The sequence below is a fragment of the Lipotes vexillifer genome, unplaced genomic scaffold (genome assembly GCF_000442215.2).
Source record: "Lipotes vexillifer unplaced genomic scaffold, Lipotes_vexillifer_v1.1 scaffold1093, whole genome shotgun sequence".
In the NCBI taxonomy this organism is placed as follows: Eukaryota; Metazoa; Chordata; class Mammalia; order Artiodactyla; family Lipotidae; genus Lipotes; species Lipotes vexillifer.
Window position 1 is genome coordinate 1606248 of NW_006774793.1, and position 16709 is coordinate 1622956.

The 16709-nt window shown below is 55.9% G+C and overlaps 1 protein-coding gene across 1 annotated transcript in view; it reads right to left on the minus strand.

Moving 5' to 3' along the window:
- LOC103090453 (myosin-7) overlaps positions 1 to 16709 on the minus strand; it is a 22054-nt gene that overhangs the window by 4618 nt on the left and 727 nt on the right. The window contains exons 2-31 of the mRNA XM_007449562.1: positions 16430 to 16638; positions 16028 to 16171; positions 15581 to 15737; positions 15379 to 15406; positions 14649 to 14757; positions 14474 to 14566; positions 14307 to 14370; positions 13790 to 13888; positions 13454 to 13557; positions 12652 to 12790; positions 12427 to 12545; positions 12169 to 12318; positions 11715 to 11885; positions 10795 to 11104; positions 10457 to 10524; positions 10035 to 10122; positions 9284 to 9401; positions 9015 to 9138; positions 8596 to 8732; positions 8091 to 8346; positions 6994 to 7236; positions 6668 to 6844; positions 5685 to 5830; positions 4242 to 4332; positions 3151 to 3540; positions 2794 to 2920; positions 2517 to 2635; positions 1074 to 1270; positions 346 to 529; positions 7 to 172 (exon numbers count right to left, since the gene is read on the minus strand). Coding sequence (XP_007449624.1) covers positions 7 to 172; positions 346 to 529; positions 1074 to 1270; positions 2517 to 2635; positions 2794 to 2920; positions 3151 to 3540; positions 4242 to 4332; positions 5685 to 5830; positions 6668 to 6844; positions 6994 to 7236; positions 8091 to 8346; positions 8596 to 8732; positions 9015 to 9138; positions 9284 to 9401; positions 10035 to 10122; positions 10457 to 10524; positions 10795 to 11104; positions 11715 to 11885; positions 12169 to 12318; positions 12427 to 12545; positions 12652 to 12790; positions 13454 to 13557; positions 13790 to 13888; positions 14307 to 14370; positions 14474 to 14566; positions 14649 to 14757; positions 15379 to 15406; positions 15581 to 15737; positions 16028 to 16171; positions 16430 to 16630 — 4519 coding nt within the window. The 5' untranslated portion in view covers positions 16631 to 16638. The remainder of the gene's footprint in view (positions 1 to 6; positions 173 to 345; positions 530 to 1073; positions 1271 to 2516; positions 2636 to 2793; positions 2921 to 3150; positions 3541 to 4241; positions 4333 to 5684; positions 5831 to 6667; positions 6845 to 6993; positions 7237 to 8090; positions 8347 to 8595; positions 8733 to 9014; positions 9139 to 9283; positions 9402 to 10034; positions 10123 to 10456; positions 10525 to 10794; positions 11105 to 11714; positions 11886 to 12168; positions 12319 to 12426; positions 12546 to 12651; positions 12791 to 13453; positions 13558 to 13789; positions 13889 to 14306; positions 14371 to 14473; positions 14567 to 14648; positions 14758 to 15378; positions 15407 to 15580; positions 15738 to 16027; positions 16172 to 16429; positions 16639 to 16709) is intronic.

The window sequence follows — 16709 nt, forward strand, 5'->3', positions numbered from 1 at the left end:
CCGCACCCTGCAGGTTCTTGTTCTCCCGCTTGAAGGTCTCCAGGTGCTCCAGGGACTCCTCGTAGGCGTTCTTGAGCTTGAAGAGCTCGGTGCTGAGGGAGCGCGCCTCCTTCTGCGAGGACTCCAGCTCCGACTGCGACTCCTCGTACTTCTGCTTCCACTCGGCCAGGATCTGCGGGGACGGGACGCGGCTCACCGGGCAGCCCCAGCCCCACGTCCAGGGGCGCCCAGGCCCCTCTCCTGGGCTCAGCCTCCTCCCAGCCTCTGCCTCCTGGGACGACGTTCCGGACTCCCGCCTGCCCGCCTGCTCTGGCCCCTAGCTGCGAGCCCCCAGCCTGGGCCCACCTTGTCGAAGTTCCTCTGCTTCTTGTCCAGGGCCGCGGCGGCCGCGTTGGAGCGCTCCACGTCCACCATCAGGTCTTCGATCTCATTCTGCAGCCGGTGCTTGGTCTTCTCCAGCGAGGAGCACTTGGCGTTGACGGCCTCGACGGCCTCCTCGGCGTCCTGCAGCCTCTGGGCCAGCTTCTTCCTGCCCGTGTTGTGGGAAGGGGGGTAGTGGTGGGAGAGGGTGGGGAGGATGGAGGGTGTGGATTTGGACAAGGGTACACATTGTGAGACTTGTAGAAAACAGTGTTTGAAAACTCAGAAGCATTGTTGGAGAAACCTGAGGACAGGCCCAGGGGCTGAGAACGGGGCAGGCAGAGGTTCTGGGAGGTGTGAAGACCCACAGCACCCGGAGGGCCCTTTGCGAGGCATCCCTAGGCTCTAGGCTGCAGACACGGAGGACACGTGGGCTCTGAGCACCCCCATCTCCCCTGCCATGGCACCCTGCCCCAGGTGGGAGCACTCTGCCCTCAGACAAACCTTTTGTTCGTCTTATATTCGGATGAGAAACATAACGCGAGCAAAAAGCTTCCCTGAGAGGAGAAGGAGGTGGGGCCAGGGCAGGGTCCTCTGTGTGGTCAAAACACAGCTAAGCATCCATCCCCTGTGCCGGACCCACTACGGAGTGGGCTGGGCTGCATCCTACCCTCACAGGGGCCTCAGCCAGAGGCAGGCCGCCCGGGACTCACTTGGCCTCCTCCAGCTCCTCGGTCCTCTGGATGGCGTCCGTCTCATACTTGGTCCTCCACTGGGCCACCTCCGAGTTGGCCTTGGACAGGACGCGCTGCAGCTCAGCCTTGGCCTCCGTCTCCTCCTCGTATTGCTCCCGCAGCAGGTCACAGTCGTGCCGGGCTGACTGCAGCGCGTGGGCCAGGGCGTTCTTCGCCTGGGAGGGGCGGCACCGGGAGGTGGGTTCAGCGTCTGGGAAGGTGGGAGGGAAGGCCCTCTCCCCATTCTCCAGATCCTTTTCATATCTATGAACTTCAGCGTACTTCAGGGTGAGGGCTGGTGTGGAATCTCAACATCTTAAGGTACCTTCCCAGTCTGCCCATCCCTTCCAAATAAGAGAGGAGGCACTCAGTGATGTTCGGGTGTGGCTTAGCTGAAGAGTAGAAGAACCTGGCCCGGAGGTTTTTTTCATTACAGAGGCCTCTCTGCAGCTTCCAGGCTCCATTTGTGAGGTTGGTTGCCCCAGGGCTGCCATCAATCCTGTCTGCTGCCCCGTAGCCAGGCCTCACCTTGCCCTCCTCCTCCAGCTGCCTCTTGAGGTCCTCCAGCTGCTGGGTGTAGGAGAGTTTCCCTCGGGTCAGCTGGGAGATCAGTGCCTCCTTTTCCTCCAGTTGCCGGGACAGCTCACCTGCAGGTGGGAACAAGGGTTTGTGGGCCATGGAAGGGGGCAACTGATGCTCTTCTCCTGCCCGTCTCCTCACCCTAAATTTCAGCATCCTCGCATGGCCTCATCTATCTCTAAATCCCTAGTGGACCTGGAACGGTTTGCTAAGTACTATAAGCAAAGAAAGTCCGTAGAGCACTGCACTATTTACAAAACGCTTCCTGCCCGTCCCCGCTGTGCTCCTCACTGCAGCAGACGTTATCATCCTCACCCCTATTTTACAGGGAAGGAGACGGAGGCTCACAGAGGTTAGTTGATTTCCCCAAGGTCACCAAGCTCTAAGAGGCAGGTTAGGATTTGAGACCTGGCCTTTTTTAAAAGTCATATTCGTTTCCCTTTTTCATGAGCCCAGCAAAGTGCTAAGAATTTCAGGAACCAGTGGAGTTTCTTTCTGCAGTTTTCAGCTTGCCCTGCTAATCCCAGGACCACTTGTACAGTTTCTGCATCCCATACCTATACCCAGTGAAGGCCATCACACCTCCCTAGTTTATTTCCTCACCTCACTTCCCCCCGACCTGGGCACCCTTACTTCATGCCCTCCAGAGACAGCAGCAGAAAGACAGAGGGCCTCCACATGGGGAATAGATTAAGGAGGCGCGTGGTAGAGTCTGGGCTATTATCCCTTTTGGAAAATGGGAAAATACTGGGTAGATGGCAAGCCTCACTCTTAGGAAAGAAAGTGATGTGGATGTGAGGCCAGCCAGTATGCTGAACCAAGTGCCCTGAGTCCAGACCTCACCTTAACCTCCTCCTCCAGCTGCCTCTTGAGGTCCTCCAGCTGCTGGGTATAGGTGAGCTTGCCGCGGGTCAGCTGGGAGATCAGCGCCTCCTTCTCATCCAGCTGCCGGGACAGCTCACCTGGAGAGGCACCGAGGCACGCTCAACTCTCAAAGGTCAGTCAGTCCTCTCTCCCCCAACCCCTCCCCTAACCCTCAGGTCCCATTCTCTGGAGAGATATGTGTGTGCACCCAAGCCTGGGGTGGCTCAGGAAGTTGGGAGACTAGGGTGGGGCTCACCATTCTCGGTCTGCAGCTTCGCCCGCTGGCTGGTGAGGTCGTTGACAGAACGCTGGGTCTCCTCGGCCTTGCTTCGGTGCTCATTCATCTGGTCCTCCAGGGTCCGGCACATCTTCTCCAGGTTAGCCTGAGACAGGAAGGGGAGTCATACGGTCTCTGTAGGGGGTGCTGAAGGGGTGTGAGCGATGCAATTAAAGGAGAGGGAAGAGAAAGGCATGGAGGAACGAAAGGGTCCAAGAACTGGGTCAAAGAAGGGAAGCGGGAAGCTGAACCATCAAAGAAGAGAGAGGAGACACGGACAGAAAGTGGAGGCAGGTGGAGGGAATTGGAGGAGGGGAGAGGACAGCAGAGGCCCACCTTGGCCTTGATGATCTGCTCCATGTTGGAGGTGACGTCGTCCAGCTCCAGCTTGAACTCGCTCTTCTCCTTCTCCAGCTTCTGCTTCACGCGCTGCAGGTTGTCGATCTGCTCGCCCAGCTCGGCCACGCTGTCGGCGTGCTTCTTGCGCAGGGCGGCCGCCGTGGCCTCGTGCTGCAGCGTGGCCTCCTCCAGGTCCCGCCTCATCTTCTGAAACTCAGCCTCGCGCTTCTTGTTCATCTCGATCTGCACGGACGTGGCCCCGCCGGCCTCCTCCAGCCGCTCACTGATCTCCTCCAGCTCCCGGGACAGGTCTGAGCGCAGCTTCTCCACCTTGGCCCGGGCAGTGCGCTCGGCCTCCAGCTCTTCCTCCAGCTCCTCGATGCGTGCCTGGGCAGGGTATAGGGGGCTCAGACCCAGCGCCTGACCCCTCCGTCACAGCCCCCTCCCCAGGGCTCTAGAAGGCTCCCGGCCTGTCTGGAACAGCAGGCAGCTTAGTTCCACCAGTGGACGGGTAGAAATAACAGGATTTTGGTGAGATGGTTTGGACAGCTGAGTTTGGGCCAGAACATTGTACATTCTCTTTATTGGAAGGAAAGTGGTTGAAGCTTGCTCTTGAAGAAGGACAAAGAGACCTGTGTTCCAGGGATAGTTTAAGCAGTTTTGTGGCAAAAATAATAGAAGTTGGAATGAGAGAGCCAGGTTCGTCTGACCAGACAACTAAAGACCCAACACAGTGTTCACTCTAGAGGTAAGAACTGAAGTCACAGACCATCAGGGCTGAAGGGGCCTTAAAAGCCACAGGGAACAAGGGAGGACATATAGGCCCAGAGATTGGCAGTGGACTACCCACAGTCACCAGCTGAACCACATGATATAGGAAGCTGGGATTTCTGTCCCCAGACCCGTGAGTGTTTCAAGATCTCTTCCTATGTCATCCTTGGATCAGCCAGCCCTCCTCGAGGTGCTCCACAGGGGAACTGTGATGGCCCAGCACCTCCCTGCACAGACACAGAGCCAGTGCCTGTGATGCTGGGAGAGGACGGCCTGGAGGAGGGTTGGGGGGCTGAGGACCAGCCCAGGGACCTTACCTGAAGCTCTTTGAGCTTCTTTTGCAGCTGGCTGCCCAGGGCCTGCTCATCCTCAATCCTCGCATTCAGGGCGTTCAGCTCAAAGTCCTTCCTGCGGGGAAGGAGGGAGGGTGAGGCAAGGGAGGCTGGTTGGGCTCCAGGAGGGCCTGCCAGTGGTTGGAGATGGTAATGAAACAAATGAGGAGCAAAAATTCATCAAAAAACCCCCAGCTTCCAGGGCTGTTGTAAGGTCCCTGAAAGTGTAACACCTGCTGAAGGATTGAAGTTCAATAGGAAATATAACAGGAAGAGCACTGTAGGTGGAGTGACAGGACCTGGGCTCTGAGATGCTCCCTTCTTTGGTCTGTAAAATGAAGGCATTGGACTAGGTCGACTCAAAGGCCCCTTTTAGCTCTGATGGTCTTTAATTCTGTCACTGTTACTTTGGGCAACTTGGTAACCTTTCTGAGCCTTCCTTTCCTCTTTGGTAGGTGGGGTTCAAGTACCATTCTTTTTTTTTTCTTTTTCTTTTTTTTTTTGTGGTACGCGGGCCTCTCACTGCTGTGGCCTCTCCCGTTGCGGAGCACAGGCTCCAGACGCGCAGGCTCAGCGGCCATGGCTCACGGGCCCAGCCGCTCCGCGGCACGTGGGATCTTCCCGGACCGGGGCACGAACCCGTGTCCCCTGCATCGGCAGGCGGACTCTTAACCACTGCGCCACCAGGGAAGCCCCAAGTACCATTCTTAAAAGGTGCTTTGAGGATCACTGGGATCATATATTTATTCGTTCATTCAGCAAGTACTGTGCCTGGGGAAGTGTGAAGACTTCCTGGTGAGACCGTAGACCAGGATGAGTTTCACAGCCTTTCATAGTCCTGACCCTAAAGCACCATAAGATCTTTGATCATCCAGAAATGCCCCACAGACTCACTGTTCGCCAAGTGTGAAAAGTGGATCTACACATTTTGGAAGATCTTGCAATAAGAATTGGAACCACAAGATCAGTGAACAAAGAAGTAGCCAGACCGTGCGCTGCTCACACGTGGCGGCTGAGCCATTTCTCTGTGGTCCTCTGGGCTCTCTGTGAAGGACCTGAAAGGACTTACCTGAGAGGCTTTTGTGTGGAGCTTTCCTCCGTGTTAAGCAACTGGTCTCCAAAGAGACTTGTGTATAAAGCGGGTGAGCTGTTATTTTCCATCCCTTTTGAGTGCCCAGCAGGAAGAGAGGGCTTGAGCGATCCGGGTTAGACTTTTGCCAGGGAGGCCTGCGGGGCCCTGATGTGCGTGTCTGGGGGAGGAAAGCCCTCTTCCTGGAGGCTTTGCCCACAGTTTTGCACCTACTTATGGAGGCTGCATGAGGCTGTTGCCTCTGAGGTTGGATGTCTTGGCTCAGCTAATATTGCCATGGGCGGTACAGTCTGCTGGGCGGGGGAGGAGGAAGGGCGATGGGGCGGGGAACACGCTACTTTTTTAGCCGCTCATCCAGCTGCTGCTTGTCGTTCTCCAGATCCATGATGCTCTCCTGGGTCAGCTTCAGGTCTCCCTCAAGCTTCCGCTTGGCTCGTTCCAGGTCCATGCGCACCTTCTTCTCCTGCTCCAGGGATCCCTCCAGCTGGTGGAGAAAAGGACCAATGTGCCCTGTTAGGCCAAGCATCCTTATTTGGTGATTTGGGAGCTTAGTCCCTCTGTGGTTGAGGAACCCTGAGAGGTGTCAAGACTTGGGGAACCTTCCCCAGAATGGGCCGGTTGTTGCCAGGGGACTGTGAGAGCACCTAGCATGGAGGGATGCTCAGTAACTATTTGATAAATGATTAAATGAATGACTATGGGATGAAATCCCAAAGCTACGTTCATTCATTCTGCATCCTATAAGCACCTACTGGATACCAGGCCCCATATTAGGCACTGTAGACACAAAATTGAATAAATCCAAGTTCCCACCTAAAGGCAGCTTCCAGTCTATGGCTGGGACCAATACTTCAGTAATGATAACACAGAGTGATAAAGAGTGATTCAGTAGAGATATGCTCAAAGGACTACCTGTGGGAACAATGATCACTAAGGATCAGATCCTGGCTAAAATATTAGAAGTCCAAAGATCATCCTTGAGGAGCTTCACAAAATTCCCAAGAAAATGTTTCATGTTCTTACGAGATAACCCTCTAAATCCTGTGGTTGAAGGGAGAGACATATAGGCTTGAACATAAAGTGAAATAAGGAAGCCCATCTCTACTGTTGATCACATCAGCAAGATAAGATATATAAATCAGAATTGATCACCCCTCCCCTTTTCTATTCCCCAGCTCCCTTCTAGAAAGGTGTCAGGAGAGGGAGCACTGTCCAGCCCCACTGCCCCAAACACACACACACACACACACACACACACACACACACACACACAAGCACAGATGGACATGGTATATCTAGGCCCTTGTGACAGTCTACTCACATCGTCCACATGCTGTTCCAGCTTGACCTTGGCCTTGGTCAGGGTGTTGACCTTGTCCTCCTCAGCCTGAAGGTCATCCAGGGCCTGTTGGTGGGCCTCTTGCAGAGCTTTCTTCTCCTTGGTCAGCTTGGCAATGATCTCGTCCAGCCCAGCCATCTCCTCTGTCAGGTTCTTCACCTGTTGACCAAGGACCCCGTCCCCTTTAGGGTCAAAGGTCACCAACCTGGAGACATCTGTGGAGACCTCCGATGCCAAGGACCTGGGCCACACTCAGGTCTGGGAATCCTGAGGAGACTTGGGCTGGAGCCAGAGGGAGCTGCCCTCACCTTGTTCTCTGTTGCGTGCTTCTCCTTCTCCACCTTGGCCAGCGTCAGCTCCAGGTCATCAATGTCCCTCTTGAGCTCAGAGCACTCGTCTTCCAGCTTGCGCTTCTTGGCCGTGAGCTCGGCGTTCATCTCCTCCTCGTCCTCCAGCCTCTCGGTCATCTCCTTCACCTTGGCCTCCAGCTGGATCTTGTTCTTGATCAGCTGGTCGCAGCGCTCTTCCGCATCAGCCAGGTTGTCTTGTTCCTGAGGGCAAGGTACAGAGGGGAGGCTGTTTGGCGGGTGGGGTCCTCGCCCTGGCAAGTGCATGGAGGGACAGGCTCCACCCTCACTATAGGAGGGGAGCTCTAGGATCTCACCAGCTGAGAAGAACCTCAGAAGGATGGGGAGAGGAAGAGTTTTAGGGCAATGTGACGGGAGCACTGGGGGATGAGAGCCAAGAGGAAGGGAACCAGAAGTCTCTTTATCTGGCCCTCTTCCTCTGGTCCCTCCATCAAAGGGAGGGAACTGTGTTTGTTGATGCCAGCACTTTACATATTTACAGCCTAGTGAGATGGGTGGCTTTATTTCCCACCTAGAGATGAGGACATTGAGACTCAAAGATAATGCATTGTTTGCCCAAGGTTGCAAAATTATTAAGCTGTGGATCCAGGTTGAACCCTGGTGGAAAGCCCATGTTTTTTTTGTTTTTTTTGTTTTTTTGTGGTACGCGGGCCTCTCACTGCTGTGGCCTCTCCCGTTGCGGAGCACAGGCTCCGGGCGCGCAGGCTCAGCGGCCATGGCTCACGGGCCCAGCCGCTCCGCGGCATGTGGGATCCTCCCGGACCGGGGCACGAACCCGCGTCCCCCGCATCGGCAGGCGGACTCTCAACCACTGCGCCACCAGGGAAGCCTAAGCCCATGTTTTTAAGTTAGTTCTTTCTCCCTTTCCCTTTCTTTCCCTCGAGAGACCTCTTTGGAGGTCTTTGGAAGTATTGATTCCAGAATCCTCTGCCTATGAGGGCACAAGATGGTGAGCCCCTGGGTGGGGAAGTGCAGGGTGTGTGGGGGATGTGGGCAGGTGTAGGGCAGAAGAGCCAGCAGAGGCCCGGGAGCCTCACCGTCTGCACTTGGAGCTGCAGGTCGTTCTTCTCCTGAAGCAGGGACACCATCTTCTCCTCCAGCTCCTTGCGTCGAGCCTCCGACTTCTCCAGCGCCTCTTTGAGGCGCCCAAACTCCTCCTTCATGAGCGCTATTTCCTTCTCTGTCTCTGCGCTCTTCAGCAGCGGTTTGATCTTGAAGTAGAGCTTCATCCAGGGCCAGTTCTTGACCCCCATGAAGGCCCGAATGTTCCACTGGATTACCAGCAGCGAGTCTCTGCGGGGGCACAGCAAGAAGGTTGGTGAGAGAGCTTCCTCCCTCCTTCCCGTCCTGAGGCCTTGGCTCCTGGGTCATGGCCCTGTCCTCCACCCATCCCACACTCCGACAGCAAGGCCCACCCTGTGTCTGTATGTGTGTCGTGAGCCCCCTTTGGCATTTGAAGACCTGGTGTGCTCTTTCTCCTTATACTGCCCTGAACCAACCTGGGCCTTAGAGACCTGAGAACCTCCTTTTGAGATCTCTCACCTGCGTTCCAACAGCTTCTTGAACTCCATTCTGGAGAGCACACCCCGGGACTGAGCCTGGATGCGGGTGATGATGCGGCTCAGCCTCTCGTCCCGCATCTCCTCCAGCAGCCCCAGCAGCCCCGCCTTGAAGAACACCTGTGGAGAAGGTGTGTGTGGACATGACTAGGACAGGCAGGAGGGAAAAGAGGGGGTGCTTATCTTAGAGAGGCTAACAAGGCAGGAAAGAACTGGAGGAAGGAGGTCAATGGCAGCTGGAGCCGGCATGGGGGAGCAGTGCTGTCTGGTCCATGGGGAGGGCTAGCACGTGGTTCAGTAATGTTCCTGAGATGGTTGGTAAAAGGAAAGGAGCCATGAGGTGAGGAGTCAAAGGACAAGACAGGTCTTCCTGTAATCAGTTTGTTTCTTCCCTTTCCTCACCTTGGTGTGGCCGAACTTGTACTGGTTGTGGTCAATGTCCAGGGAGCCCAGCAGCTTCTCTGACCCTTTCCTGCTGTCAATGAACTGGCCCTCGGGGATGGCTGCCGGGTTCAGGATGCGGTACCTGGGAGGGAGGTGCCCGTAGTTACCCACGTTCTGCACTCATCTGCTCTGCCCAGAGAATCTGAGGCCACCTGAAGACTCCCCTCCCACCCGAGGCTGCCCATGCTCCCCCTGTTCCCTGAGCCCTGGGGGGCCCTGGTACCCACCTCTGCCGGAAGTCCCCATAGAGGATGCGGTTGGGGAAGCCCTTCCTGCAGATGCGGATGCCCTCCAGCACGCCATTGCAGCGCAGCTGGTGCATGACCAGGGGGTTGTCCATCACCCCTGTGGCAGGAGGGGAAGAGAGAGGAGTGTGTTGAGAGAGCACGGGACTAACAGCCAAGGGTTCTGGGTTCTGATCCTGGCTCTGCCACGTACTGGCCTATAACCTTAGCAAGTCAGTATTTTTTCCTAGCCATGTTTTGAGAGTAACCGAAAGGCTTTCACAGTCCTTATTGTATATGGTTTATGCCTATTATCATAGGTGATAGCCAGGGCAAATATAGCCCATTTTTTAGAGAATAAAATAAGCCCGGACAGACTAAGGGACTTGACCGAGGTCACTGAACTGATCAGAAGAGAGCCAGGCCTTGAACCCAGGCACCTGAACTCCTCCATCTCCTTATGATTCATTCAGAAAGGGATAAACAATCCTTACACGTGTCACCAGCGGTTGTAAGGCACTAATGAGGTAATGTCCATCAAAGTGCCTTGCACGTTACTCTGAGCTACACATTCCAAATGTAAGGCAGCACTGTGGCCGAGGTGGGAGGTAGTGTGTGAGACTCCATGGGCAATGGGATGAGAAGAGTGTGATTTGGAAAGCTCCATGGTGGGAGCTCAGGGGGTGGCCTACAAGGCCCTGACCCCGGGGCAATGTGTCTCAGCCTTGGGCTGGGCCCGACTTCTTGGGTTTACCTGGAGACTTTGTCTCATTGGGGATGATGCACCGCACGAAGTGGGGGTGTGTGGAGCGCAAGTTGGTCATCAGCTTGTTCAGATTCTCCTGTGGCCCAAGACCCAAGAGGGAAAAGTAAAGAAAGGGAAAGAAAGAGAAGTGAGCGGAGAGGAAGGAAGGGAAAGAGAGACAGAGAGACCACGAGGAGCTAGAGGATAAAGGAGGGCTAGGGGAGACGTGGAGGGGGAGAGGATGGGAGGCAGGAGGGACAGTGAAGCGAGGTGAGATGAGAAAGGAGTGCGAGACGAGGCCAGCAGATGAAGGGGAGAGAAGACAGGGTGGACAGGATCAGGAAGGGCCTGAAGGGCCTGAGAGGGAGGAGCTGGGGATGAACCAGGCAGGGGGCGAGCGGGGCTGGGGTGGCGCTGGGCCACACACTCACCCTGTGCAGAGCTGACACGGTCTGAAAAGATGAGCCTTTCTTGGCCTTGCCTTTGCCCTTTTCGATAGCTGTGGGAAGGAAAGTCGCGAAAACGGGACGAGTGTGCACGTGGGGAGTCTGGACAGGGGGTGAGGAATCACAACCTCTCTGCACATTTAGCCTGCAGGCCAGGGTCTTCACTGTGGGTGCCTCAGCTTCTCCACCCAATTCTATCTCACTGAACCTGTAAAGCTTGGGGCCCAGCCTGACACGGAAGTGGTGGGGCGTAGCACGTGACCTGCCTCAGAACCACGGCAGAAGTCCTTCTCCCAGTCCCCTGGGTCCCAGTCTCCACTCACGTGTGTCAAACCCAGCATAGTTGGCAAACAGGGTGCTGAGTATCTTGAGCGAGGATTTCTTGTACAACTCCACCACCGTCTCGTTGAGCGGGTCTTTGTTTTTCTGCAGCCAGCCTATGATGTTGTAGTCCACGGTGCCGGCGTAGTGGATCAGGGAGAAGTGGGCTTCCGGCTTCCCCTTGATATTACGCGGCTTCTGGAAGTTGTTGGACTTGCCCAGGTGGTTGTCGTACAGCTTGGCCTTGAAGGTCATGTCAGTGGCCTTGGGGAACATGCACTCCTCCTCCAGGATGGACATGATGCCCATGGGCTGAGGGTGGAGGGGAGAGCATCACTGAGCCTGCTTTAAGCAGATGGAGATGGACCCTGCTCTAGGGTCAGTATTTGCAAATGGAGATGCTCCTTTGGGTATTAGGTATCAGTGTCTGCTCTGAGTATATTTATCTATTGACTGGCACCTGTTCAAGCCTTCCCAAGGTGGGACTTTGTTTGATTTCGGAGGGAGGGACCTTTGTGAAAGTCTGGGAACGTGGATGCTACAGGTGCTTTACACACCACTCCATCGCCCAGATCCCTGAGATGATGGGGTTGAAAACAGGTGTTCTCTTATGCTCCCCTGTGCCACCCTCAAACTTCCTACTCCTTGATGGGTAAACCAGGGCCGCAAGCACACTGGTGTGGGAGGCCATCCTTGAGGTGCCCGTCCTCCGTGTGTCCACTCTCAAGCCTCTGGAAACTCAGCTCTCCCAGGCACCACCCTCTCCTGGGTGACCAGGATAATGCAAGGTTCTGGGAACTAGGGCTCGGGCTTCTTCTGCTGTCTGGATCTCCCAGAAGGGAGAGGGGTCTGCCACTTTTCTGGGCCGTTCATGCATGTGGGGTGTGAGTGGAGAGTTCAGGCGGAGGGGCCGAAGCGGCACCTTCTCGATGAGGTCGATGCAGGCCTGCAGGTCCATGCCGAAGTCGATGAACTCCCACTCGATGCCCTCCTTCTTGTATTCCTCCTGTTCCAGCACGAACATGTGGTGGTTGAAGAACTGCTGCAGCTTCTCGTTGGTGAAGTTGATGCACAGCTGCTCGAAGCTGTTGAACTACAGAGCGGGGGGTGGGGGAGGGGAGCGGGTCAGGCGGGCAGCTGTCCGTGGCCCACGGGGCGGGCCCGGGGCTGCGTCCAGCCCGGCAAGGGGTGCAGCTGGTCCCTCCCCTCCCCTCCCCTGTCAGGGAGGGGAGGGAGGGCGCCCTGAAGACACATGACCGTCTCCACCGGAGCACACCGCCGTCCCCGCGCCTGGCCTGCAGCCGGCTCAGCCAGCGGTGGCTGCCTGTGCGAACCAGTGACTTACTGTTCTCCCGGCCCCGGGGCTCCCCACTCACGTCGAAGATCTCGAAGCCGGCAATGTCCAGGACGCCTATGAAATACTGGCGGGGCTGCTTGGTCTCCAGGGTGACGTTGATCCGCGTCACCATCCAGTTGAACATCTTCTCGTACACGGCCTTGGCGAGCGCCCCAGTGGCGTACGCCACCTGGGAGGTGGAGGAGAGGCCCCGATGAGAGAGTGGTAGGAAAGAGGGAGCTGCAAATCTCCCACTGCACCATGCTAGCCCCCCATTTAGCTCCTGAAGATGACCCACCTGCTGGACGTTCTGCCCCTTGGTGACGTACTCGTTGCCCACCTTCACCCGAGGGTGGCACAGCCCCTTGAGCAGGTCGGCTGAGTTCAGCCCCATGAGGTAGGCGGACTTGTCGGCCTCTGGAAGGAAAGGGCAGGTAGCAAAGCTGGTAAAGGATGAGATGACTCCTCTGCAGATGTACGCTTCAGTGGCTCCACAGCTGCTGCCCGCATCCCTGACTCCCACCTTCGGTGCCGTCGGGCTCAGCCTGCTCCTCTCGCTGCTTGAGTTTGAACTTCATGTTCCCAAAGTGCATGATGGCGCCCGTCAGCTTGTATATGGAGTTCTTCTCCTCCGAAGTGAAGCCCAGCACATCAAAGGCACTCTGCAGGCAGGCCCCGTATTGGTGGAAGCCAGAAATGGGAGTACGGCAGGTAAGTGAGACCCCTCTTTAAATGGAGAGAGATCTTGTCTCCCGAATCCCTGTGAGTTCTGAGACTCCCATCCCCAGTGGGGAACTCCAAAGCTAAGACGGGAGATACAAGAGCTGGGTGGGGTGTAGACTGCCTCAGCGCCAGCATCAGTGGTCAGGCTGTTCGCTGGAGGTGCTGTGGGTTGCCCACTCATGTTTCCTACAGTTACCCCTCTTCTAGGCCCTACCCTTGCTTCCCTGCCTGGACCTTTCATATGTGTCTATACCTGTTCTTTACCTAACAGCCTGCCCCAGGCCCACGGCGTCTGCATGACCACCACTACCCCGTTTCCCTTGGTAATGCCTTGTTTTTTGGCTTGTCTGCTTCTCTGTCCCATGGCTTTCAACCCTCTCTGCTTTGACTGAAAACACCAAGTACTGGCCTGCCCTGTCTTAACCACACCCGTACCTCAGCACATCCTGGTCATAGGGCACATTCTGGTCCTCAGGGAGGGCCATACCACTTTGAACAGCAGACAGCCAGCGTCTTAGCTCTATTCGTGGGCCAGTGAACTGGCCCCATTTACCCCTGACCGCCAATCCCCTTGCCTCTCAGCTGGGTCCTCACGCACTTACATCAGTGGCCATAAGCTCCTCGGCGTCATCAATTGAGTCCACAGTAGTCTCTCCTTGGGAGATGAATGAATAGTCATAGGGGTTGTTGGTGATCAGCAGCATGTCTGGGGGGAGAAAGACATGGTTAGAATGTGGGTGCAAACCCCTGGCCCTCCCTGGGGCTATCTGCCACATGACCTGCAGAAAAGCACATGAACAGGGCTTAACAGGGTCCTACATCCCACAGAACTGAATCCAGCAGTGCCATAAACCCAGGGCCTGTCAACAAGCAGCCACAAGCCGAGGTGACCAGGTTGCCATGGAGATAGTTGGTCTCAGTTGGTAGCTGTGACTCACCCAGCAGCTCAGGCTTTTTGTTAGACAGGATTTGGTAGAAAATGTGATAATCTCTCTCTGCTTTCAGCTGGAAAATAACTCTGGATTTTTCCAGAAGGTCTGTGAATAGTAGGGGAGAAGAAAGAGAGGAAGAAAAGGTTGGGATTTAAGTATAAGGAAATAGAGAAAAAGGAATGATAAATGTAGTGAGAAAAGGACAGTGGGAGAGGGAAACAAGAGAGGGAGAGAGACGCATACACAGACACACAGAGATGGAGATGAAGTCCCAGAAGGAGAGAAATGATCTCCAAGAAAAGTCCCAGAGAAAGACACACAGATGTGCAGAGGCAGTGATGGAGAAAGACCGGAGAAAGTCTCAGAAGGAGACGAATATATAGACCTAGAGACACAGAGATGCAGAGAGGGAGAGAGCCTGAGGGGCAGGGCCCTAGAGAAAGACAAAGAGGGAGGTTGAAACAGAGATGGTTTAGAATGAGGGTGAGCTCAGGCTGAGCCCTAGCAGATCCATGGCACTCACAGGTCTCTATGTCTGCAGACGCCAACTTTCCGGTGGCCCCAAAATGGATTCGAATGAATTTCCCCTGGAGAGGTGGAGAAGAGTGGTGATGGGTTGAGGGAAGGCTCATACTTGACACCATCCCTTGACCAGCCCAAATCCCAAGTCCAAAGTCAGGGACCACTCACAAAGCGGGAGGAGTTGTCGTTCCTGACGGTCTTGGCGTTGCCAAAGGCCTCCAGGGCAGGGTTGGCCTGGATGATCTGGTCCTCCAGGGTGCCCTGCAGAGGTCAAGAAGGGTGGTGCGTGAGAGGCCTCCTCCTCCCTTTTGCAGTGCGGGCCCCTGGAGGACAGTAGGCGTACCTTGCCTGAGGTCTGCTCCTTCTTGCTGCGATCACCGATGGCGGCAATGACAGCAAAGTACTGGATGACCCTCTTGGTGTTGACCGTCTTCCCTGCCCCGGATTCTCCGCTGTTGGGACAGTTGGGCTTATTAGGCAGTGAACAAACATTGTTTGAGACCAACAAGCCTGAAGTCAGGAGAGATTGCCTAGTTTTACTTGGCAGGGGGAGCCCTGAAGCAGGAAGCCGCCAGGTAATATGCATCTCAAACACACAGCTGTACTCTGGCGTATATGGTCAAGGGTAGCAACCAGGAAGGATGCTGAAAGAAGGTGTGGACTTGGGCAGGTGGAACCTGGTCTTAGCTGGGCGAGGTCAATCAGAGGAGATGGGCCTGGGCTGTTTTGGAAAAGAATGGGTGGGGCTGAAAGAATGGGGAAGGTTTACGAAGGGAATGATGATAGAAAATGAAGAGGTGAATAAGATGTGGTGTTACTGGGATTATGGATAAATGAGTGATGAGCTGGAGGGCCGTGAGTGGAGGAGATGGGAGAGGAAAAATAAGAGAGGGATGGGAAGCAGAAAGGAAGGGGGAGTGCAAGGAGAGGTCAGGGTGAAGGCCAGAGAAGAAATCAGAGCTGGCGTGAAGGTGGAGGGAAGAGAACTGTGGGTCTATGCACAGGGGCTGGGGTCCTCATAGGGGCTGGGCTCAGGGAGATTCTGGAAGGGAACGGGTAGGAGCCACACTCACGTGATCAGGATGGACTGGTTTTCTCTGTCTGGTGGGGGGAAAATGGGGAGGAAAAGTCAGGAACCACACAAGATGCTCCGTCTGGCTTCCCGCACCCCCCACCCCGCCCCAGCTCCCTGCCTCTCTTTGGCAACTCCCAGCGGCCTGAACCCCTCCGGAGGAGGAAGGGCCCTCAGGAAACCCTTTGCTTGGGGCCTGTCACCTGTCAGCATGTACTGGTAGGCATTGTCGGAGATGGAGAAGATATGGGGCGGCGCCTCGCTCCTCTTCTTGCCCCGGTAGGCGGCCACCACCTCGGCGTTGTACACCGGCAGCCACTTGTAGGGGTTGATGGTGACGCAGAAGAGGCCCGAGTAGGTCTAGGGGAGGAAAACGAGGAGTGAGTTGCCCGTGATGAAGGGGGAGGGTTGGCGGTTTTCGGAGTTACAGAAAGGTCTTAGGAGAGGAAGAGAAAGGAAAACGTATGAACGCGCTCAATCTGAGGAATCCCAGCCCTCAGGGTATTAGAATTGCACCAAGGATGCAAGGATTGGGACAGAGTGCAACACTGCCTAGGCACAAAAGACAGAAACTCTCGGGACTCCAGGAGGTGGAAATACATGGAGCAGGAAGCCACTTGATTCCGAGGGATGTCCCGGGGCGCACTCACGTAGATCATCCAGGCTGAGTAGCGCTCCTTCAGGTTGTAGAGCACCGCGGGCTCGTGCAGGAAGGTCAGCATGGCCATGTCCTCGATCTTGTCGAACTTGGGCGGGTTCTGCTGCAACACCTGGTCCTCCTTCACGGTCACCGTCTGCAACAGCCCACGTGCAGGCCCTGCTGTCAGCCCCCTCAGCAGGGATAGGATTTGGGCAAGTTACAGGACGACGATGCTCATGAGATAAGGACCCAGGGTCCCAGAGAAGAAAGACCGGATGCTGGGGATAAGAAGGGCTATTTGGAGGGAGTAGGTCCCTACCCAGAGGAAGGGCAATCCTGGTGGCACCCCTCTCTGGCCACCCAGGTGTGGGGGGCATCTATGGTGGCCTCTCACACCGGCCCTGCCACCCACCTTGCCATGCTCTGTCTCGGCGGTGATTTTGCCACCCTCTCGAGACGTAATCTTGGCCTTGACGAACTCCTCTTTGTCATCAGGCACGAAGACATCCTTCTTGAGATCGAAAGGCCTGGTCTGGGCTTCCAGCCGCTCCTTCTCCGACTTGCGCAGATAGGGGGCGGCTTCCCCAAACGCAGACATCTCTGCATCCCCCATGGCTGCGCCTGCAGCGGGAGGGAAAAGAAACTGGCTGCCCTCCCCTCCACTCCCCTCTCGGGGCTCTCCCCTTCAGCAG